The sequence below is a fragment of the Macaca fascicularis genome, chromosome 1 (genome assembly GCF_037993035.2).
Source record: "Macaca fascicularis isolate 582-1 chromosome 1, T2T-MFA8v1.1".
NCBI lineage: Eukaryota > Metazoa > Chordata > Mammalia > Primates > Cercopithecidae > Macaca > Macaca fascicularis.
This window is the reverse complement of record NC_088375.1, coordinates 60,522,197-60,547,612: the sequence shown is the minus strand read 5'-3', so window position 1 is coordinate 60,547,612 and position 25,416 is coordinate 60,522,197. Positions and strand designations below refer to the sequence as shown.

General features: G+C 42.4%; 1 protein-coding gene across 1 annotated transcript in view; it reads left to right on the top strand.

Annotated features, from left to right (window-relative positions):
• KDM5B (lysine demethylase 5B) overlaps positions 1-25,416 on the top strand; it is an 82,526-nt gene that overhangs the window by 11,358 nt on the left and 45,752 nt on the right. Inside the window, exons 2-4 of the mRNA XM_005540455.4 lie at positions 20,129-20,206; positions 22,486-22,608; positions 24,160-24,330. Coding sequence (XP_005540512.3) covers positions 20,129-20,206; positions 22,486-22,608; positions 24,160-24,330 — 372 coding nt within the window. The remainder of the gene's footprint in view (positions 1-20,128; positions 20,207-22,485; positions 22,609-24,159; positions 24,331-25,416) is intronic.

The following is a 25,416-nucleotide window of genomic DNA, read 5'->3' as shown; positions in this document are numbered from 1 at the left end:
GTAATTTTGCAATTATCCTACTTGTAAAGTGGGGAGAAAAGTAGGAGTGGCAGGAAAAATGTTTACCTAGATCTTTTAAGAAAATATTTTAGGATAAGAGCTACCATCATATTTTATTCTTTTATTTATTTATTTATTGAGGTTAATTGTATTTAGACTTAGGGAATTAACAAAGGAGGGATGAGACTAGACCAGGTCCCAGGATTTCTTGGCTCCTTGGGGCAGGCCCAGCTACAGCAAGCACGGAGGGAAACACAGGGGAGGGGCAGATAGCAGATTTGGTCTTGAACTTGGAGGGTGGGAAATTGATGATCCCCACGATGGAGGCAGCAGGAAGAAACTATGTCTGAGGAAGGTCTGGGCTGCCCAGAGGGGCAGCTTACCCCTGGGCCCCTGGGGCTATGGACTAGCAGGAGGGGAAACAAGGATCATCCCCTCAGGGCTGAGGAAAAGGCACTTGATTCAGTCCCTCCTCCCCTCTTTCCCCATCCATTGGAGAGATGGGAGTCCTTGCCTCCTTGCCCTTTGAATGGCCCAGATGCTGATCCTGATTGAGTCTCTTTAAGAAGCTTTTGCTGAAGTGGTGATTGTGATAGCATAGGAGGGGATAGCCTTAATGATCCAAGGGAGGAAACCTGCAGAGCCCTCTGATGCCTGACTTGGCACAGATCTACCTCTGAGCAACCAGGTAGAGTCCACATCCAGGGGTGTCACTCCCACAACTTCCATCACTCCCAGTGTGGCCCGGTGTTGAGTCTTCACCACGACAAAGGTTAGAGTCAGCACTCTAGCCACCATCCTCATGATGCTGCCAGCTGCAAAGCTGACACTCATGGTTGTCATGGGACCATGGAGGTCCTTTGGCATGAGCCCATTCAGCCAGCTCTTCACTAGCTCCTAGTTGAACCAGTACAGGGCTGAGAAGGGCACATCTCAAAGGATAGTGGGGTCCCGGCACAGCCACAGTGAGCACCAACCACTCTAAGACACTGGAGCTCAAACTACAGGTATCAGCACATAGTATAACATATGCTGAACCTGCCTTTGTCTGCATAAGCTCCAGGGCACTGATAATTGCAGTGATAGTGCCCGGGTGGGCCAGCACACCAGCTACCAGGTTATGTAGAGGTAAGGGCTCAGCCACACAGGAAGGCCTTGAGTTGGTTGTAGGCAGTGAAGTAGTTGGTGGTAGCTGGCACAGCCATCACCAGCGTGGCTGGGAGGCCACTCCACAGGTCCTAGTGCCCTTGTGCCTCAAAATCTTCACAGAGGCATCCATGGTGCCAGTGAAGCTGGTAGGGTCTTAAAACCAGGTGGCACAGCAGGGACCATTTGGTCATAGGTACAGAGGCTCCAGGATATCATTGTAGTACATGATTGGAGAGAGGAGGGCAGCTTGGCATAAGAGAGGCTCTGAAGTCTGGAGGAAGGTGTCAGCTCACTGACCACCAGCAGGCACTGAGACTGGAAATAGAACTTCCACTATGTCTAGGGGTGTCATGAGGAAGCAGGTGACCACAGCCCTTGAAACCTGAGACCACCATTTGTTGGAGGGAGCTAATGCCCCCAGAGTCCTAGTCCGTCATCATGTAGCTTCAGTCCTGGCTCTAGACTGGTGCTTGTGCAGTGTGAGGCTGGTCAGGCCCATTCCAGCTCTGGCCTCACCTTGCATCAAGACTGGCTCCCTGTATTTTACTCCCTATATTTTATTATTTACCAACAATTAGACAATCTTATTTAAAAAAAAAAGCTAATTAGGACCCCTATATAATCATATAAACTTAAATTTCCCAGTTTTTAATTCAAATATATCTTCCGTTATTGGACCTCATAACGTTGGCTCTTAGGTAGACCCAGGTAGAGAGTAGTCCCCTCTTTTTTTTTTTGAGATGGAGTCTTGCACTTTGTCGCCCAGGTTCAAGTGCAGTGGTGTGATCTCAGCTCACTGCAACCTCTGCCTCCGGGTTCAAGTGATTCTCCTGCCTCAGCCTCCTGAGTAGGTGGGATTACAGGGACGTGTCATCACGCCCAGCTAATTTTTGTATTTTTAATAGAGATGGGGTTTCACTGTGTTAGCCAGGCTGGTCTCAACTCCTGATCTCAGATGATCCATCTGCCTCAGCCTCCCAAAGTGCTGAGATTGCAGGTGTGAGCCACTCGCCCAGCCTCTAGTAGTCTCCTCTTAACTGCAGAAAGGAAAACCATGGATAGAATTTGTCAACTGCTTTTGGGCCGGGCGCGGTGGCTCAGGCCTGTAATCCCAGCACTTTGGGAGGCTGAGGCGGGCAGATCACAAGGTCAGGAGATCGAGACCATCCTGGCTAACCCCGTGAAACCCTGTCTCTACTAAAAAATACAAAAAATAAGCCGGGCGTGGTGGCAGGCGCCTGTAGTCCCAGCTCCTTGGGAGGCTGAGGCAGGAGAATGGCGTGAACCCGGGAGGCGGAGCTTGCAGTGAGCCGAGATTGCGCCACTGCACTCCAGCCTGGGCGACAGAGCGAGACCCTGTCTCAAAAAAAAAAAAAAGAATTTGTCAACTGCTGTCCAAAATAGGTGAGGACAGTATAGTAAGATATTTCGAGAGAAAGACTACATTCATGTAACTTTTATTTATTTATTTTATTATTTAGTTTTTGGAGACAGAGTCTCACTCTGTCCCCCAGGCTGCAGTGCAGTAGCGCAATCTTGGCTCACTGCAATCTCCACCTCCCGGGTTCAAGTGATTCTCATGCCTCAGCCTCTCGAGTAGCTGGGACTGCAGGCACCTGCTACCACGCCCGGCTAATTTTTGTATTTTTAGTAGAGATGGGGGTTTTACCATGTTGGCCAGGCTGGTCTCGAACTCCTGACCTCAAGTGATCTGCCCGCCTCAGCCTTCCGCATTTTTGGGATTACAGGTGTGAGTCACCACACCAGGCCCCATGTAACTTTTATTACAGTGCATTGTTTGTTACTGTTAATCTCTTACTGTGCCTAATTTATAAATTTTATAGATATGTATGTGTAGGAAAAAACATAGTATATATAGGGTTTAGTACTTCCTATCTATGGTTTCAGGCATCCACTGGGGGTCTTGGAATGTATTCTTCCAGATAAGGGTGGGGACTACCATATACTATATTGCTACTGTGACTTTAATGTGGATTTTTTGGTCTTGAATCAGTCACTTAATACTGCTTTCTAAATGTATTAAGACACTCCCCAATGGTACATGTACCATTTAAAATTGTCAAATGCTTAGGTATTTTAGTTAGGAGCAGACAGCTAGGCTAAGATTTCTTTTCCCAGCTATGTACTTTATGTGCCCTTAGGCAGAGTTTTGTGCATTCTTGAGTTGATTTTTGCCATCTCACTGGCTTGACCAAATTGTAATGTTCAGAGAACTAAAGCCTAAACTTAGTGTGTTTCAAGCACTTGATTGGAACTTTTCATTAAGTACATTTTCTTATGGGGCATACATACTACAGGCTACAGATACTGAAACATTATAATATTACTCTAATCACATAACCCCAGAAACAAAGAACAAATCCCTATCAAGCCCACATAATTACAAGGTCTTTAAGGCAGGATCCTCCCAATTTTCTGTGGCTATACCAACTCATCATTTGGTCATATTTAAACCAGATGGTAATATCTCATCCTTGCCAGGCTTTAACTTGGAAGAGATGAGAGGTAGGAGCTCTTAGGATTTGTATTCTGTTATCTTTTTATTTATGGGACAATGGGGAAAGGGGTGGATATAAGAAAAGTTTATACAGTGAAATTTGAGTATTGCTTCCACTTTGTAAAATTCCAGATCTTTAAACTTTTCCCTGTGTCAGAGAGGCTTTCATTCAATATGATGCATTTGGACAAATTGAGAACAGCCACCAAATTTTCCAGTGGGAGGCTGGCTTCAGGGATTTGTGGTAGAGTATGGGTTTGGGGTTTTTAAAAATTGTACTTGGTAGCAGCCTATTCTTCTGGGTTCCTCTATAACTACTATTTTTCTCTGGTATCTTTGTGGCTTTTCCCATCTTCCATTTCTAAAATGTATTTTTGATTTATAGAATATATAGTTGCTCATCAAGATTTTTTTGACAAGAACAAAGCTTAGAATTTGATTTAGGATTCTAAGATAATTTGGTTTTGATGGGTGACATTAGCCAGCTAGGAAATGAAATCTTCGAGATAATAGAGATTTTGTGGAAAGAATACTAGAGTAGGAGCCAAAATGTTGGGTTTCTGGCATGTGTTCCATTATTTCCATGTTATCCTTGAGCTCCTAACGTTAAGGGGGGTAATGACTATTTTCAGAGCTTTATTCTATTGATCTGCCTATAAAATGGGCAGACTAAAATATCAGCCCTTCTTTACATAGTGAGGCCTAAAGAGGTAAGGAATCTTGCCCAAATCCTGGTGGAGCCAGGATTTGAACTTTGGTGGTGCAGGTCCTCAGTTACTGCTCTTAACTACTGTATTGCCTCTAATATAACCATAGTAATGATATAATTGTGATTTCATGAGATGATTAATGGGAATGATGAATCTATTAATTTTTGTTTATATACTTTCTATCCTGGTAGGTTCAGCAAAACAAAACCAAAAACAAAATACTTGTTGGTTTTTGCTGCTAAGGCAGATCCATTTTATAGAAAAGGAAACAAACTGAGCTTGAGAGAAGTGACTTGCCTAAGGTGACACAGCCTTGAAAGCACAAATTGAATGTTGCAAACCATGACTCTTTATTCCCAAGTTCAATGTTCTTCTAATTTAATATATAATGGCTCCCTTCATAGATCGAGATATTAGCCTGCTTCTCTCTTTCATCTCCCCTTACAGTCTTTTTTTGACCGTGGTCTTCTCTCTCTTCCTTCTGGCTACCCAAACTTAAATGCATTAATAATAATAGTATGCTGCATGTATACAGTTATCAAAGTACCATTTAGATTTGTGTGTTTTATCTACTTATCAGTATTTATGAGCTTAGCCCATTCATATACTGTTAGTTTGTTGGCTCATTCATATGTAAACTCGTGGCTCATCAACTCCAGTGACCACTCAGCTTCACATAGGAAGAGTATTTAGGACTCGGGGCTCCCTATATAAATGTACTTCTGCCTCCCATCAAAGTCATTCTGGGGTTCATCCCAGAATTACTTAATTAGAATCTCATTTGGGCCTAAGTGTTTGAATTTTAAAAAGCTCCTCTGGAAGCTCTGCTAGGTTTGAGACCCACTGGTTTAGGTGATTTCATGACAGGTTTAGGCAGCTAACATAAGGAATTCTCAAAAAAAGAGAAAATCTAAAAACCAAAATCCCCCAAAACATAGAAAACAAAATAAAAATAAAAAAAGAAAAAAATAAGGAATTATCTTACCTGTTGACTTCAAATTAATCAGAAATTTCTCAGTTCTACTATGGAAAACTGGGCAATTCTTTTTATCAACTCTGTTGAATGAAGGAATGAATTGAGTCCTTGGAGTTGGTTGTGGTCTCAATTCAGTACTTATTATTGATATGTCAGTAAGTGCATTGTGTTAAAGTCCTAGGTGGCTCATGCCTGTAATCTCAGCACTTTGGGAGGCTTAGACGAAGTTAGTAGTTCGAGACTAGCCTGGCCAATATGGTGACGCTCTGTCTCTACTAAAAATATAAAAATTAGCTGGGCACGCTGGCATGCACCTGTAATCCCAGCTACTCGGGAGGCTGAGGCAGAAGAATCGCTTGAATCTGGGAGGCGGAGGTTGCAGTGAGCTGAGATCACGCCACTGCACTCCAGCCTGGGTGACAGAGTGAGACTCCATCTCAAATAAATAAATAAATTTGAAAAATAAATAAAGGAACTCATAATTGACTGGTCAGAAAGATTAGCAAGTATGATGTATGCAAGGAATAGAAGTTATATACCGAGTGGTTGAAGGTTGGGGGATATGGAGGTGGATGAGAGGGAGCTGTCTGGGAAGGCTTTGCTTCACTTGGATTAGAGTAGGGTTGCAGGAGGAAATAGGTGTGTAGAATGAGAATGAGGGTCATGACATCCCCCTACAAAACAACAATATTCAAGGAAGGAAGAGAATTTGGTTGGAGGTACCAGGAAATGTGTTGTTAGGAAGCTAAGGAGAAAATAGTAAGTTCATTGTTAGTATTTCAGACTTAGGTGGCTTAATGGTGATATTTCTGAAGTCTCAACTCTAGACACAGCTGTAAAACTCTGGAAAAGTAGATACTTACAGTTTTTATAGAGTATATCCCATTGATACCAGGCAGCCATTCAAATGAAAACCAGTTTTGTCAGGCTGCAGCTTCCTCATATTTTAGGCTAAAGTGGGTTATCTTTCAAATCAAATTTATTTTGGACCATGGCAATACATTTGAAAGAAATAAAGCATTTGATAATACCAGCACGCTACTACAGTCACACAGCATAGTCTGAAATATATCATAGGGTAAGTTTCTTTTAAGATCTTTTGACGTACTTATCTACCATCCTAAATTGAGCATGCCTATGTATTATTAGTGCATCCTTATCTCTTTAATGTGGGGGATCTAGCCTTGAAGCTTGGTCAGTATCTTAGTTCATTTGTGTTAATATAACTATATCTGAGACTGGGTAATTTATAAATAATAGAAATTTATTTCTTGCAGTACTAGAGACTGGGAACTCTAAGATCAAGGCACTGTCAGGTTTGATGTCTTGTGCTGGCCAGGTCTCCACTTTCAAGATGGTGCCTTGACTGGTATGTGGAAGGGCAAAAGGGGCCTAGGGTGTAGGTTCCTGCAACTCTTTTATTTATTTTTATTTTTATAAATTTTTTATATTATTATTTTTTCTTTGAGACAGAGTCTCACTTTGCCACCCAGGCTGGAGTTGAGTGGCTCGATCTGGGCTCACTGCAATGTCTGCCTCCCGGGTTCAAGCAGTTCTCCTGCCTCAGCCTCCTGAGTAGCTGGAATTACAGGCGTGTACCACCATGCCCAGCTAATTTTTGTATTTTTAGTAGAGACGGGGTTCTGCCATGTTGACCACTCTGGTCTCGAACTCCTGACCTCAAGTGATCTGCCCACCTCGGCCTCCCAAAGTGCTGGGATTACAGGCGTGAGCCACAGTGCCTGGCCTAATTTTTGTGTTAAATATGTTTTGTAGGGATGAGATTTTGCCACGTTGCCCAGGCTGGTCTCAAACATCCAGGCTCAAGCAATCCACTTGGTTGGCCTCCCGAAGTGCTGGGGTTACAAGCGTGAGCCACTGCACTTGGCCTACCATTCATTCATTCATTCATTCTTTTGACAGAGTTTCACTCTTGTTGCCCCGGCTGGAGTGCGATGGCGTGTGATCTTGGCTTACCGCAACCTCCGCCTCCCGGGTTCAAGAGATTCTCCTGCTTCAGCCTCCTGAGTAGCTGGGATTACAGTTGCATGCCACCATGCCCAGCTAATTTTTTGTATTTTTAGTAGAAACAGGATTTCTCCATGTTGGTCAGGCTGGTCTTGAACCCTCCACCTCAGGTGACCTGCCCGCTTCAGCCTCCCAAAGTGCTGGGATTAGAGGCATGAGCCACCGCACCCAACCTTATTATTATTTTTTAGAGATAAGGTCTTGCTGTGTTGCCCAAGCTGGAACGTAGTGGCGCTATTGTAGCTTACTGCAGTAGATGGGACTACAGGCATGTGCCAGTATGTCTGGATAATGTTTTAACATTTTGTAGAGATGGTTTCTCACTGTGTTGCTCAGGCTTGCTCCTCACTCTCTCACTCTGTCTTCAGCCTCCCAGGTAGCTGGAACTACAGGTGCATGCTGCCATGCCTCGCTAATTAAAAATAAAATTATTTTTGTAGGGTCCCGCCGTAGTGCTCAGGCTGGTCTTGAATTTGTCTTCAATTACTTTCCTTTCCCTTCCCCTTTCTCCTCCCCTCCCCTTTCTCTTCCCCTCCCTCTCACCTTCCCATCCCCTTCCCTTAACTTTCCCATTACTCTCTCCCTTGCCTTCCTTTCCTCCTCCCCTACCTTCCCCCTCCCTTCCCCCTTCCCTCTTCCCTCCTTTTCTTACCCTTCCCTTTTTTCCTTCCCCTCCCCTCCCCTTCCCCCTCACCTTTCCCATTTCCCTTCCCTTCCCTTTCTCTTTTTCTCTTTCTCTTCCCTATCCTTTCCCTTTCCCCTTTCCTTTCCTTTTCTGTTTCCTTTCCCCTTTCCTTTTCCCTTTCCTATGGAGTCTCGCTCTGTCACCCAGGCTAGAGTGCAGTGGCACCATCTCAGCTCACTTGTCTCTGCTTACTTTGCAACCTCTGCCTCCTGGACTCAAGTGATTATCATGTCTCAGCCTCCTCAGTAGCTGGGATTACAGGCGCCCACCACTGTGTCCTGCTAATTTTTGCATTTTCAGTAGAGACGGGGTTTCGCCATGTTGGTCAGGCTGGTCTTGAACTCCTGACCTCAAGTGATCCACCTGCCTTGGCCTCCCGAAGTGCTGGGCTTACAGACATGATGAGCCACTGTGCCCGGCCCTTCTTTCTTTTTTTAATACAATTGCAAATGCGTCATCTTTAGATGGGATATTGACACAACAAAGATTTTGCCGTCTTGCAGTATTTTTTGAGGCTCAGACTGATTTTTAGTCTCACTTCTGTTCGTTTCCTGACCCTGCTGTTGAATCTTCAGGAGTGACCAGTTTATAACTAAAGGACTAAAGGTGCGTCTGTTTCAGATTTAATGAGGCTTTAAAGTTAGGGTGTGGGATATTTAAGCTTCCCCTGCCCTTAGTGCCCAGGTAGGTTTGGGTGTTGCTTAGGCAAGGTTGGGGGCAGAGTCCAATCTCTTTCCTAAATCCCTTCCTCCTGACAGACAAATCATTTTTGGAATCTTTTTAAGTATATAATCTTTTCTTAACCTTGGCAGCCTCAGTTTTCTGCCAGAAATTTTTTCTTCCTTGGATTCTAGGTATGGAAAAAACACAATGAAAGCTAGTTACTAAAGAACCTCCTTGAAAAAACTGTGAAATTATGTATACTTGAGTACAGCATGGCTTGGTATAGGCATGCTGAAGTAATATGTGCACCAGTTATAATTGATGTAGGGGGAAGGATCTGAAATTTCTTCTGATCCCATTCAGTGATTGAAGTATCATAAAATGTCTGTGAATGACATGAAAGAAATAATGTTTTCCTGTTTAGAGGACTTACAAATACAGATTATTATTATTGCTAAGTTTTATTAAAAGTGGTGAAAGAGGAATTTAATGTGACTAATGCTTAAAAAGTAAATAGCACGGTATATCCCTTTATTACTACTATATTTTTATTTACTAATATTCCTTAGAAACAGTGCTTTGCATTCCCAAGTATTTAATATTCAGAAGCTAAAATAATCTTTGAAACAAGTTCTTTAAAACTGATAGCTTTCACCATGACCTATCTGTAAAAGTTATAATTTTAATATGAGTTCTCATTCCTTGGTATTTATTTTTAATAATGACTATTAAAAAAGTCCACATGATTTGCGTTGGTATTTTCAGGGTCTTTTTGGTGATAGGACTTTAGGGAAGACTGGGTTGACCCAGGTATAACTTTTCTAAAAATGTTGACATTGTAAAAATAGGTGGTCAATAAATCACTATTAGTGAATGGAGAATACACTTGAAGGGGCTGTATTTTAAATCTGGATGGAAAGAGTTCTTTGGAAGGACAGATTATATGGGGTGATCTGCAGGGCGTCCAGTAGGACAGTTATTTCCAGGGTGTGGGCCGAGAACCCTTGGAGGGTTCCCAAGACCCTTTCAGTGGATCCAAGAAAACTCCCCCCTTTGAACTAAATATCTGTGGGAGGCCAGATTTATTTCACATACTTTTTTTTTTTGAAACAGAGTCTCACACTGTTGCCCCGGCTGGAGTGCAGTGGTATGATCTTGGCTCACTGCAACCTCTGCCTCCTGGGTTCAAGTGATTCTGCCTCAGCCTCCCAAGTAGCTGGGATTACAGGCATCCGCCACCACGCCCAGCTAATTTTTGTGTGTGTGTTTTTTTTTTTTTTTTTTTTTTTTTTAAAGACAGGGTTTCACAATGTTGGCCAGGATGGTCTCGAACTGACCTTGTGATCCACCCACCTTGGCCTCCCAAAGTGCTGGGATTACAGGTGTGAGCCACCGCACCCAGCCTACTTGACATACTTTTAACCAAAACAATATACCACACCTGACTGGAGAAGAAATTGAAACCCAGTTTATTTATATCAAGCCAGACATTGAAGAGATTTGCAAAATAATACAATGCATTACAGATTAAAGAGATTAATTCATTTAAAAAATGTTTCAGTTTTAATTTTTAATGTGATAAAAATCTATAGATACAATTCGTGTAAATTAACATTCTTTGAGGCCCTCAATTTTTAAGATTTTAAAGGACTCCTAAGGCCAAAATGTTGAGTTATTGCAGATTAAAAAGGGAAACTTGGTCAGATTGGTGGCTCACACCTGTAATCTCAGCACTTTGGGAGGCCAAGGTTGGAGTATCCCTTGAGCCTAAAAGTTTGAGACCAATTTAGTCAACATAGGAAGATCCTGACTCTACAAAAAATTTCTTTAAAAAATTAGCCTGAGGTCTGGGCGCGGTGGCTCACGCCTGTAATCCCAGCACTTTGGGAGGCTGAGGCAGGTGCATCACGAGTTCAGGAGATCGAGACCATCCTGACCAACATGCTGAAACCCCATCACTACTAAAAATACAGAAATTATCCGGGTGTGGTGGTGGGCGCCTGTAATCCCAGCTACTCGGGAGGCTGAGCCAGGAGAATGGCTTGAACCCAGGAGGCGGAGGTTACAGTGTGCCAAGATTATGCCACTGCGGTCCAGCCTGGTGACAGAGGAAGACTCTGTCTCAAAAAAAAAAAAAAAAAAAAAAAAAGCCTGATGTGGTAGCATGCACGTATACTTAGGAGGCTAACGTGGGAGAATTGCATGAGCCCAGGAGTTCGAGGCTGCAGTGAGCTATGATTGTGCCACTGCATTCCAGCCTAGGGACATAGCAAAATTCTGTCTCAAAAAGAAAAAAAAGAGGGAAACTTGATTCTGCAAAGACATGACTCAGTAGGAATAAAGCTAAGATCTTAGCTTTTTGTATATTTAGTAGAGACGGGGATTCTCCATGTTGGTCAGGCTGGTCTTGAATTCCTGACCTCACGTAATCCACCTACCTCGACTTCCCAAAGTGCTGGGATTACAGGCGTGAGCCACCGCGCCTGGCCAGTATATGTACTTTCTAAAACTTCAGTAACAAGCCTTACATTTCTATTTAAATTATTTTAAATCGATTCTGTTGCTTAGCTTTTGCCCCAGTAAGAGAACATGCAGTCAAGAAGTTTTGTATAGTGGGCACACAAGAAGTGGCATGGTATTAGGTTGGTGCAAAAGTAATCGTGGTTTTTGCCATTTTTGCATTTTTGCTTTAATGGCAGAACTACGATTACTTTTGCACCAACCTTGTAAATGTGAAATACTGCTATCATGGAACCATACCTAGGTTTGCTGGCTACATTGTTAACTTTTATGGTATACAAGTTCAATTCCATTGCCATCCCAGCAACTCTACTCTCAGTGTGTTGTCTCCTTTACCCTTGAACTGTATATCTAAAAACAACTTAAAAGCTCTTCAAGCATGGAAATCTTAACAGTATACGCTCTTATTTTAAAAAGCAAGGTTGGATCAGGTGTGGTGGCTCACACCTGTAATCCAGGATCGCTTGAGCCCAGGAGTTTGAGACCAACCTGTGCAACATAGTGAGACCCTCCAACCCCCTATCTCTTAAAAAAAAAAAAAAAAAAAAAAAAAAAAAGCTGGCCATGGTGGTATGCACCTATAGTCCCAGGTACTCTGGAGGTTGAGGTGGGAGGATCACTTGAGCCCAGGAGATCGAGACTGCAATGAGCCAAGTTTATGCCATTGCACTCCAGCCTGGATGACCTTGTCTCTTAAAAAACAGAAATAAAAACAAACAAAAAACAAGCCTGCATTAGGCCTCTTGGAAACGAAAGCTTTGCAACATGAATATTTTCCTAAGAAAAACCAGCCCTATTTTTTTTTTTTTTTTGGATTAGGAGTCTGCCTCTGTTGCCCAGGCTGGAATAGTGGTGCAATCTCGGCTCACCGCAACACCCGCCTCCTGGGTTCAAACAATTCTTGTACTCTGCCTCCTGAGTAGCTGAGACTACAGGTGTGCACCACCATACCCAGATAATTTTTGTATTTTTAATAGAGAGTGGGTTTTGCCATGTTGGCCAGGCTGGTTGCGAACTCCTGACCCCGTGATCCGCCTGCCTTGGCTTCCCAAAATGCTGAGATTACAGACGTGAGCCACCACACACCTTCCCAAAACAAGTATTTTTTTGACCATTTACTTAAAGTTAAGTAAATGTTGTCTAAGGGTTCTACCTGTATTATTTTACTTAACCCTAACAATTATCCCTTTATTCACATATGTAAGGTACAAGGAACTTAACTTAGTACAAAGCCACACAGTGGTACCAGGATTTGAACCCAGGCAGTGTGTGTGACTTGAAAATCTATCCTCTTTGACATCTATTCTGATGTACAAGGTAAAGGCAAATGGCATCACTATGTTCTATAAAAATTACCATTGGGCCGGGCGTGGTGGCTCAAGCCTGTAATCCCAGCACTTTGGGAGTCCGAGATAGGCGGATCACGAGGTCAGGAGATCGAGACCATCCTGGCTAACACGGTGAAACCCCGTCTCTACTAAGAAATACAAAAAAACTAGCCGGGCGGGCGAGGTGGCAGGCACCTGTAGTCCCAGCTACTCGGGAGGCTGAGGCAGGAGAATGGCGTAAACCCGGGAGGCGGAGCTTGCAGTGAGCTGAGATCCGGCCACTGCACTCCAGCCTGGGCGACAGAGCGAGACTCCGTCTCAAAAAAAAAAAAAAAAAAAATGACCACTGGAGAAATAACAATGGAGAAAACAGAGGAGGCCTTTAACCTGTGTTAAAGTGGCTATGATAAAATATGCTAGTTGACAATTACATGCCAACTAGGGTTAGGCTGGAAGGATAGGGTCCTTAAAGGTAAGGTTTAGAGGTCAGATGCTCCTTGAAAGTTGAGGTTGCAGCACTTTTTGTAGAGGAAAATTAATATTTCAGTGGTCAGAACTTAACATAATTATAATTGTTACTTTTACTTTACAATTTGATGAAAAAACTTTTATATTTGTAAAATCAGTTCTCACCATAGTCCTAAAAGGTAGGCTGTACTTTTTTTTTTTTTTTTTTTTTTTTTGAGACAGGCTCTCACTTTGTCATCTAGGCTGGAGGGCAGTCTCTGCCTCTCAGGTTCAAGCAATTATCGTGCCTCAGCCTCCTGAGTAGCTAGGATCCCAGGTGTGTGCCACAATGCCTGGCCAATTTTTGTATTTTTTGTAGAGACTTGGTTTTGCCATGTTGGCCTGGCTGGTCTCAAACTCCTGGCCTCAAGGTCTGTCTGGGCCTCCCAAAGTGCTGAGATTACAGGCGTGAGCCACTGCTCCTGGCCCTGTTTGGAAGATCTTGAATGCAATTCTTTGTATTACAAAGCTTTTCTGATAGATACCTATCAGTGAGTGGCAATTAGACTCCATCGGGGGCTCGTAAATAGTTAACTCTGCTTGTCTTTTATAGGAGGAGTTTATAATAGTTGTGATATACTTGGTTCTACCTTTTGCATCTGTGCAGGTGTTTTAAGGGCATATTACTGACCTAAAACCATTCACTTGATGAGAAAGTGGTCTTTTAAATTATGTTTCATATATCGGTTATTCTGATCTTTATATTAAAGTTAAATTTTGTCATCCTCACCTGAAAGGTTTGCTAACTTGCAAGTGCATTTATTCTATGATGACTGGGTTTCATAGAACATATACAATTAAAACAATGCTTTGGTCCTTAGTTGATGTTATTCTTTGTAAACTAACAAGAATGTGCTTTTGTGACACTGATTTCTAATTGGTTTTGTCTGCAGGGAGTTAGAGCCAACTTTCGTAGCCTCTGTAGAGCATATACTTTTTGATTTTGCTAATTATCAGATCTCAAAATGACAGCCTTTCTATACTTAGAAAGATAAAAACAGTATTCTAATATATTAAATATGTGGGTGTTAATAGCAGATCCTCTACAGAGTGAATTTTCCTGGCATTTTTTGGAAAAATCTTCAGCATCTTTTGAAAGTTGTTTTCACAGTGGTTGACTTTATTTTTTAAACATTTCTCTCAGTTAAATCTGCTTTTAGGCCGGGCGCGGTGGCTCAAGCCTGTAATCCCAGCACTTTGGGAGGCCGAGACGGGCGGATCACGAGGTCAGGAGATCGAGACCATCCTGGCTAACCCCGTGAAACCCCGTTTCTACTAAAAAATACAAAAAACTAGCCGGGCGAGGTGGCGGGCACCTGCAGTCCCAGCTACTCGGGAGGCTGAGGCAGGAGAATGGCGTAAACCCGGGAGGCGGAGCTTGCAGTGAGCTGAGATCCGGCCACTGCACTCCAGCCTGGGTGACAGAGCGAGACTCTGTCTCAAAAAAAAAAAAAAAAAATCTGCTTTTAGTTGTTAAGTTAGTGCTGGCACTGAGGAAAATGTTTACCTGATGTTTCTCAGGCCTCTGAGGATTTTGAAGCTTCAACTTTCTACTTAATTGCCTTCCTAAGGAAATACATTTTTGAGTCTTAAGGAAACTAATCGAACTTTTTTTTTTTTGAGACAGAGTCTCGCTCTGTCGCCCAGGCTGGAGTATAGTGGTGCGATCTTGGCTCACTGCAATTCTCCTACCTCAGTCTCCCGAGTAGCTGGGACTACAGGCGCCTGCCACCACGCCCAGCTAATTTTTTGTATTTTTTTGGTAGAGACGGGGTTTCACTGTGTTAGCCAGGATGGTCCCCATCTCCTGACCTCGTGACCCACCCGCCTCAGCCTCCCGAAGTGCCGGAATTACAGGCGTGAGCCACTGCACCCAGCCTGAACTTTTAAATAGTAAGGTTCTTGTACTTTATCTTGTAAGGGTTAAAATAAAACCATTTTCAAGTTATTTTTATTTGTTTTTTTGAGACAATCTTGCTCTGTCGCCCAGGCTGGAGTGCAGTAGCATGATCATGGCTCACTACAGGATTGACCTCCTCGGTTCAAGTAGTCCTCCCACCTCAGCCTCCTGATTAGCTTGGGACTACAGCTGCATGCCACCATGCCTGGCTAACTTAATTTGTTTTTGTAGAGACAGAGCCTCACTATGTTTCCGAGGCTGGTCTTTCTTTCAGAGTCTTGCTTTGTCACCCAGGCTGGAGTGCAATGGCATAATCTCTGCTCACTGCCACCTCCACCTCCTGGGTTCAAGTGATTCTCCTGTCTTAGCCTCCTGAGTAGCTGGTTATAAAGAATGAGAGTTATTTTATTTTATCAGGTACGTGCCACCATGTCCGGCTAATTTTTGTATTTTTATTAGAGATGGGGTTTTGCCATGTTGGCCAGGTTGGATTCGAACTCCTGACCTCAGGCGATCCGCCCGCCTTGGCCTCCAAAAGTGCTGCGATTACAGGCGTGAGCCATTGTGCCCAGCCCCCAGGCTGGTCTTGAGCTCCCAGGTTCAAGCAGTCCTCCCCTTTTTGGCCTCCCAAAGGGTGAACCCCACCACACCTGGCTTACTTTCAAGTTTTGAAAGTAAAGGAAATTAAAATAATCTCAGCAAGGAATTTATATGGAACTGCATGTAATCTACAAATTCTTATTACATCTAGTTAGTATGTAAAGGCTGTTTTATGTTAGAAAAAGTGATTTATGATCCATTTTATTGGTAGGGAGTATAAGTTTTACTTTTTGGCCAGCTTACATTATATTCCTTTTAGACACTTAAGCATCAAGTTAAACATTATCACAATGTCTCTAAGTGGGGATTTGGATTGTTTATTTGGCTACGTAATTTGAGGATTCTTTTTCTTTTTTCTTTTTTTGAGACGGAGTCTCACTCTGTTGCCCAGGCTGGAGTGCAGTGGCGCGGCGCGATCTCGGCTCACTGCAATCTCCGCCTTCCGGGTTCACACCATTCTCCTGCCTCAGCCTCGTGTAGCTGGGACTACAGGCACCCGCCACCATGCCTGGCTAATTTTTTGTATTTTTAGTGGAGATGGGGTCTCACCATGTTAGCCAGGATGGTCTCGATCTGCTGACTTCGTGATCCCCCGACCTCAGCCTCCCAAAGTGCTGAGATTACAGGCGTGAGCCACCACGCCCGGCCCCGAGGATTATTTTTCAAAATTTTCACCTTAGAAGCTTTATTATGATCTCTTGTATTTACCTTTCATAGTGACTTCACCTACCCCCCATTTAAAAGTTATGATTGGCTTCTGCCATGCCTCACACCTGTAATCCTGGCACTTTGGGAGGCCTAGATGCGAGGATTGTTGAGCCCAGGAGTTCCAGACCAGCCTGGGCAACATAGTGAGACCTCATCTCTACTTGAAAAGAAAAAAAGATTCATGTCCCAAAGAGACCAGACTTTGCCAAAGGTATCTTAGTTCCATATGATAGTGAACATTACAAATAAATTTGATTTTTTTATTGGAGTCTAGTTTTGCAGCTGACAGTGAATGTCCCAAAACTGAATGACATTTATATCTTCTCTCATTCTTTATAACCAGAAGAGATGACAGAGTTTGTAGTGATCTATTTTTAATGCAAAAATGATCTTCTCAAACTATTTCTTTAAACATACCCACTGTATGAGCATTCTTATTGACAGATATGTACTAGTTTCCATTTGATGAATCATTTTCAGGATTCATTTTAGCTTTAGGCTAAAATAAGCATACTGTGTATATATTCATACATAGAAAGAAGCTCATTTTAATTTGTAAAACTTTAATATATAGGCTTTTGAGAACATCAGATTAATATCTTTATCATTGTGTTTTGGGATTAGAAGGTAAATTATCTGATCAATCAGCGAATAACATATATCACCTGTAAGTCTTAGTTAAAATTTTCAGGCCATTTTGAAACTGTTTAGACTAAATATTTGAACATTTACTTCTATATTCTGACACATTATTTTTGATATGCTTTTGATCTCACCTTAACCCAGATCAATTCATTTCTGAAAACCAACAGCTTTTATAACACACTAGAAGCAAAGCTCTGAGCAATATAAAGACTTCCTGTTAGCCTACCATAGAATATGAAGAAGCAGTGTCATTTCCTTTTGCTAGGATGTGTTCTGTACAAATTAAACACATTACTTTAGCTTTTAGTTATTGAGTTGAACAAAAACAAATCAGACTTTAATCTTTTTCACTTGGGATGGAGGTATTTTTTAACTTTAACAAAGTATAGTATGTTTTTAACTGACATTTTAAACATTAACCATAAAAAGACAGTACAACCATGTTAAACACTTGAAGACCTTACCCATCGCTTTTTAGCTTAACATTTTATCATGCATCGCTGGTGGGCATTTTTACTGAAGTCTTTGCTATCACTAAAACAAAACAGTTTCATTTATGTGTTTATTTTAGAGCTAGGGTCGTGCTCTGTTGCCCAAGCAGGAGTGCAGTGGCACAATCATAGCTCACTGTAAACTTGAACACTGGGCTTAAGTCATCCTCCTGCCTTAGCCTCCTGAGTAGGTAGGACTACAGATTTGCACCACTATGCCTAATTTTTACATTTTTTGGTAGAGATGGGTAGAGACTGGTCTCAAACTGTTAGATTCAAGTGATCCTCCTGCTGCTGCCGCCCTAAGTGCTGAGATTACAGGCATGAGCCACTGTGCCTGGCCGTTATTTTTATTCTAAACTAAAAGCAATCTATAATGATAAGTTCCAACAGTACAGATTTGAAATGTTAAAAAGCCTCTTTTCTCCTTATTATTGTGATACTGTTTAAAATCTGCATATGTAAAGTTCAACACAATGTTATTAGCTTGGTGCAAACGTAATTGTGGTTTTTGCCATATGTGTATGTAGGTAATGGCAAAATTACAGCTTTTGCCACATACGTGTATGTATTTTTTTTTTTTTTAGTAGTGGCAAAATCTGCAATTACATTAGCACCAACCTAATACATGTTTTTGTTCTAGTTTTTTGCTCATTGAAGCTTGGGTATCTTTCCATATTTAGAACATCTAGATTTTTTTTTTTACTATAGCTGAGTGGTATTTTATTGTTGGTTATAGATATACCAACATTTATTTAGGTTATTCTCTTACTGATAGGTGCTTAAATTTTAACTTGAAGGAATTTTGCAGTGAATTTTCTTTTGCCTATATCCAGGTGTTGTGAGTGGTAATAGATATTTATAAATTCCTATCAGAAAATTACTAGGTCACGGCCAGGCGCGGTGGCTCATGCCTGTAATCCCAGCACTTTGGGAGGCTTAGGCAGGTGGATCATTTGAGGTCAGGAGTTTGAGACCAGCCTGGCCAACATAGTGAAACCCCGTCTCTACTAAAAATACAAAATTAGCTGGGCGTAGTAGTGGCACATGTCTGTAATGCCAGCTAGTCGGGAGGCTGAGGCAGGAGAATTGCTTGAACCCGGGAGGCGGAGGCTGCAGTGAGCCGAGATCGCGTCATTGTACTCCAACCTGGGCGACAGAGTGAAACTCTATCTCCAAAATACATACATACATACATACAAAATCTATACTACAGGGTACATTTTTCCTTTTTTTCTTTTTTCATTGTATTAAAATATTAAAATGTATATAACATTAAATTTTTGCCTTTGTAACCATTTTTAAGGATACAGTTCACTGGCATTGGGTACATTTACATTGCTGTACAACTGTCACCATTGTCTGCCTCCAGACCCTTTCATTATCCCAGACTGAAACCTATTAACACATTTTTATACCTTTAGCTCTTCTCTTGTTGTGGACATTCATTTTCAGTTTTCTCCCTTTGTAGGTAACAATTGACATATATATGTGTGTATATAAAAATATGTATGTATATATTTTTTTACTTGTCTGATTACTTTCTCATGATGGCAGTTCTTCCATGATAGGACAATTCTCTAGAGAACAGTTTATATGAGTATACATATTAAGGACAATTTTTTTTTTTTTTGAGACGAAGTCTTGCTCTCTTGCCCAGGTTGGAGTGCAGTGGCGTGATCTCGGCTCACTGCAACCTCTGCCTCTCGTGTTCATGCGATTCTCCTGTCTCAGCCTCCTGAGTAGCTGGGACTACAGGTGCCTGCCACCCCACCTGGCTAATTTTTGTATTTTTAGTAGAGACAGGGTTTCACCATGTTGGTCAGGCTGGTCTTGAACTCCTGATCTCAGGAGATCCACCCGCCTCAGCCTCCCAAAGTGCTAGGATTACAGGTTGAGCCACTGTGCCCGGCCAAGGATGACTTTTAAAATTGGATTTGGATGTCAGTTTTTCTCCCCCTGACACCACTGTAGAATTTACCCCCAGTTTGATAAGAAAAGTTAATGTAGGCCAGGCTCCAGTGGCTCACACCTGTAATCTCAGCACTTTGGGAGGCCAAGGTGGGAGGATCATTGGAGCCATAGAGTTCGAGACTGATATGGGCAATACATGTACCTAGACCTCGTCTCTAACAGAAACCTTAAAAAACTAGCTGAGTGTGGTGGTGTTTACCTGTGGTCCCAGATACTTGAGAGGCTGAGGTGGAAGATCGCTTGAGCTCAGGAGGCAGAGGTTTCCATGAGCTGTGATCATGCCACTGCACTTAAGCCTGGGCAACACAGTGAGACCCTATCTCAAAAAAAAAAAAATTAAAAAAGTTAATGTGACTGGAAGGTTAAATGTGTTTTTTAAAGTTATAGATATATAGCTGTTATATAAAAAATGAGATACTTCTATGGTAATACAGAAGTCAAAGTGTCTTTTGCCTAAATGAGTGTTTTTTTTTAACAGGCTCAGTGACATTGCTCAGTGGGAAGATTTGTGGGGAGAGGTATATATGTGATATTTATTTGGGAAAGGGTGTTCATACATATTTTGCTGTTCTCCTGGACAAAAGGTTGAGAAACCACTACTTTGTGTTCTATTTTGTTTGACTGGTTAGAATCAGATTTACCTAACCTGGGTTTTAATTGTAAAACAAAATTTTAAATCTCAAATACTTACAAGTTACTCTAATAAGAGCCTTTGCTTTCTCCTAGGATTGGCAGCCACCATTTGCATGTGATGTTGATAAACTTCATTTTACGCCACGTATCCAGAGACTGAATGAATTGGAGGTAATGTCTTCACTAGTGTTCTGTTTGCCTGTATTCCAGGGGGACCCTCCTTGAAATTATTAGGACATATTAAAATTGTTATAGAATCACCATTGTAAATCTGTTTTTAGATTTGTATTTGAGCAAATAAGAATATTTCTGTAGAGAACAGGTCTTTAAAGTATCGAATTGGCTAGGCATGGTGACTCACACTTGTAATCTCAGCACTTAGGGAGGCTGGGGCAGGAGGGTTGGCCTGGGCAACATACTGAGACCCTGTCTCTAGTAAAACATAATTTTAAAAATTAGCCAGGTGTGATGATGATGGTGTGTGCCTATAGTTCCAGCTACTCAGGAGGCTGAGGTGGGTGGATTGCTTCAGCCTGGGAGGTCAAGACTATAGTGAGCCATGGTTGTGCCACTGCACTCTGCACTCCAGCCTGGGCAACAGAGCAAGACCCTGTATCATACATATTTACATATGTGAAGATACACACACACAAAATTGTATTTTTTTTGTAGGGATGGAGTCTCCCTATGTTGCCCAGGCTGGTCTCAAACTCCTGGGCTCAAGTGATCCTCCTGCCTCTGCCTCCCAAAGCTGGGCATATAAAAGCTTCTTTACTTGTCATATAATTTTAAACAATAATATGGAATTGTGCTTACAGTACTACTTAAGTTCCTTTCAGAGTGCCTACTTACATCACAGGAAGGTTTACTGAGTGTTTAATTCCTTGTCTGTCACGTGGTAGGGGCTGAATTAAATTTTTTTTAAAGTCACTTAAGATTTTTACTTTTTTTATTATGGAGTCCCGCTCTGTCACCCAGGCTGGAGTGCAACAGCATGATCCTGGTTCACTGCAACCTCTGCCTCCTGGGTTCAAGTGATTCACCTGCCTCAGCCTCCCAAGTAGCTGGAATTACAAGTGTGTGCCACCAAGCCCGGCTAATTTTGGTATTTTTAGTAGAGATGGGGTTTCACCTTTTTGGCCAGGCTGGTCTTGAAATCCTGACCTCAGGTGATCCACCTGCCTTGGCCTCCCAAAGTGTTGGGATTACAGGCGTGAGCCACCATGCCTGGCCTGAATTAAATTTTTGTTGAGTTAATGTGTGTGTGGGAGGGGGGTGGGGGGAGATATATATATATATATATTTTTTTTTTGGGGGGGGGGACAGAGTCTCGCTGTGTCACCAAGGCTGGAGTGCTGTGGCACAATCTCAGTTCACTGCAACCTTTGCCTCTTAGGTTCAAGTGATTCACCTGCTGTGGCCTCCTGAGCAGTTGGGATTACAGACGTGTACCACCATGTTCAGCTAATTTTTGTGTTTTTAGTAGAGATGGGGTTTCACCATGTTGGCCAGGCTGGTCTCAAACTGTTGGCCTCAAGTGATCTGCCCATTTTGGCCTCCCAAAGTGCTGGGATTACAGGTGTGAGCCACCACACCCGACCATGTATAATTATTATTTTTTTGTTTTTCATTTTTATTGAGACGGAGTTTCGCACTGTCATCTGGGCTGGAGTGCAGTGGCATGATCTTGGCTCATGAACCTCTGCCTCCCAGGTTCAAGCAATTCTCCTGCCTCAGCCTCCCGAGTAGCTGGGATTACAGGCGCCTGCCACTACGCCCAGCTAATTTTTTGTATTTTTAGTAGAGACGGGATTTCACCATGTCAGCCAGGCTGGTCTTGAACTCCTGACCTCATGATTCACCCATCTCGGCCTCCCAAAGTATTGGGATTACAGGCATGAGCCACCGCACCCAGCCGTATAATTATTATTATTTTGAGATGGAGTATTACTGTCTCGTCCAGGCTGGAGTACTGTGGTGTGATCTCAGCTCACTGCAACCTCTGCCTCCCGAGTTCAAGCTGTTCTTCTGCCTCAGCCTCCTGAGTAGCTGGGATTACAGGCAAGCGCCACCACACTTGGCTGATTTTTGTATTTTTAATAGAGATGGGTGTTTCACCATGTTGGCCAGGTTGGTCTTGAACTCCTGACTTTGTGATTCATTTGCCTCGGCCTCCCAAAGTGTTGGGATTACAGGTGTGAGCCACCGTGCCCAGCTGGCCATGTATAATTATTTAACCAGCTATATTCTCTGTATTTTTGGCTGTTTCTCATTGAATTTAGAAAGTGGTATTATATGGTTCTGCTGAAAGAGCATTAAATTAAAAAAATTTTTTTTAAGACGGTATTGTACTTAAATATTCTGTGAAAGAAAATATCACATGGGCAGGTAATAGGAGCTTTAAAATAAGCTAAATGAGATGAAAACTCAATCAATTCTTTGTCTTTTAGGCTCAAACTCGAGTAAAATTGAATTTCTTGGACCAGATCGCGAAGTACTGGGAGTTACAGGGAAGTACTCTGAAAATTCCACATGTGGAGAGGAAGATCTTGGACTTATTTCAGCTTAATAAGGTAATGGGCTAATGACCATCTTACCATCTTACTCATTTAATAATCTTACTGACAGAATGAATTTGATCTTCTTTGCCTTAAAAAGGAACTTACTGCTCAGTCAGATGGCTCGCGCCTGTAATCTTAGCACTTTGGGAGGTTAAGGGAGGAAGATTGCTTGAGACCAGCCTGGGTAACATAGGGAAACCCTGTCTTTACAAAAAATTAAAAAATTAGACAGGCATGGTGGCATGTGCCAGCTATTTGGGCGGCTAAGGAGGGAGGATCCCTTGAGCCCAGGAGGTGGAGGCTGTGGTGAGCTGTGATTGCACCACTGCACTCCAGCCTGGGTAACTGAGCAAGATGCTGTCCCAAAAAAGAAAGAAAGAACAAAGAAACTTATTTTTTGAGATGTGCAAAATGAGGTTCTCAAGTCAGTTGAGTGATGAGGATCATCAGGCTCTGCTTCCCAGGTCTTGAAGCCTTGTGGAATATTTTGCTGCCACCTGTTTTTCTCATTTTCACACTTTACAAAAATTCTGCAAAAAATTAGCCGGGCGCGGTTGTGGGCGCCTGTAGTCCCAGCTACTCAGGAGGCTGAGGCAGGAGAATGGCGTGAACCCGGGAGGCGGAGCTTGCAGTGAGCCGAGATCGCGCCACTGCACTCCAGCCTGGGCGACAGAGCGAGACTCCGTCTCAAAAAAAAAAAAAAAAAAAAAAAAATTCTGCAAACTATTTCTTTTTATTACAGATAAGGAAACTGAGGCTCAGGGTGATAAAAAGCTAAAAAGCGCTGAGCTATGGCCGGGCATGGTGGTTCAGGCCTGTTATCCCAGCACTTTGGGAGGTCGAGGCGGGTGGATCAACTGAGGTCAGGAGTTCCATACCAGCCTGACCAACATGTCGAAACCCCGTCTCTACTAAAAATACAAGATTAGCTGGGTATGGTGGCACATGCCTGTAATCCCAGCTACTTGGGAGGCTGAGGCAGGAGAATTGCCTGAATCCAGGAGGCGGATGTTGCAGTGAACCGAGATTGTGCCATTGCACTGCAGCCCGGGCAACAAGCGAGAAACTCCGTCTCAGGGAAAAAAAAAAGAAAAAAAAGCTGAGCCATAATTCAATACCAGGCCCAATTGATTCTGAACTTTACGTTCTTTCCATCAAACATGCTGGCATGCATCCTAGTCTTTAGTTTTTGGAGATTTATTTAAGAGTCCAGAGTAAGACCAAGTATTATAGTCCCTTCTTTGGTAGAGATTTAGTTTTAGGTAAACTGATTCTTTCCACATGATTGCTTTGGGGATGTGAAAAGTAGCTTAGAGGGGACAAAATGTTTATGGACCATGTTGTCAAGACAGATGTTTAAAATTTCTAACTTAAAATTAGTAGTGTGTATATATGTGTGTGTGAGTATATATGTGTGTGTGTGTGTATGTATATATATATTTGATTGGCAAAACATGTTTTTAAAAGATAACCATAGCCAAGAACATTTTCCCCTTGGAGTCATACTTAGGTGCGATTAGAAGTGACTCCATATAGTTGTTTCTAATTTTGCTATTTTAACAGTTAGTTGCAGAAGAAGGTGGATTTGCAGTTGTTTGCAAGGATAGAAAATGGACCAAAATTGCCACCAAGATGGGGTTTGCTCCTGGCAAAGCAGTGGGCTCACATATCAGAGGGCATTATGAACGAATCCTTAACCCCTACAACTTATTCCTGTCCGGAGACAGCTTAAGGGTAAGTTTGGGGGCTAGCCTTAACCTGTTTTATCTTACTACTTATCAGTACATTGTCTTTTCAGGAAAATGAAAAGGCCTTGATTGTGTTTGGAAGACCTGGTTTTAGAAGACCTTGTTTTGTCGGGGTGCGGTGGCTCACTCCTGTAATCCCAACACTTTGGGAGGCCAAGGCAGGTGAATCACCTGAGGACAGGAGTTTGAGACCAGCCTGGCCAACATGGCGAAACCTCGTCTACTAAAAATACAAAAATCAGCTGGGCATGGTGGTGGGTGCCTGTAATCCCAGCTACTCGGGAGGCTGAGGCAGGAGAATTGCTTGAACCCAGAAGGTGGAGGTTGCAGTGAACCGAGATCGTGCCACTTCACTCAAGCCTGGGCAAAGAGCGAGACTCCGAGACTCCGTCTGAAACAAAAAAATACCTTGTTTTGTGTTTTTTCCTCTAGTGTTTTTGTTCTGCTTTGAGAGCAACTATACTTAGAAGTTTGTTTCTGGAATGAATAAGATTGTGGAGGAAATTTTTTTACTGTCAAAAGCTGAGGAGTTGATTATTATCTACTTGTTACAACTTTGCCTTCTCTTTAAATTTAAAGTAGCTAAAGTATTCCTGGCTGTCATATGAAGGTATAAGCTGTGAAATAACTTACCTACCTATTCTCTTTTGCCAGCTGAGATTTTTTAGGAGATTGTCAGAATGTTGATATGGTAAAGATAGGGGATTTTATAATGCTGCATAGCTAATGGGTTCCTCTTCTAGCAGTTCCTATGTAGCCATGTTCATTTCTGACAAAATGGTATTTGTGAAATTATTCACTTAAAAACTTGTAAGTAAAACAATACTATAAAAGCTTCCCATTTATTTCCATGCCTTGGTAGAAAGAAGAGGGGTGTCATTATCCATTCACACCCTTTGAGTTATTTTAGGACTACAGCAGTGAGCCCTATAATTTTAAGAATTGTTTTCTGTGCTGTAGAGAGGTAGGAAGAGAATAACATAGTTTTTGAGGGGTAAGTCACTAACCAAAGTCCCGTCCTAATACTATACACACACAAACACACCATCTGTAATGCTTAAATCCAGTAGAT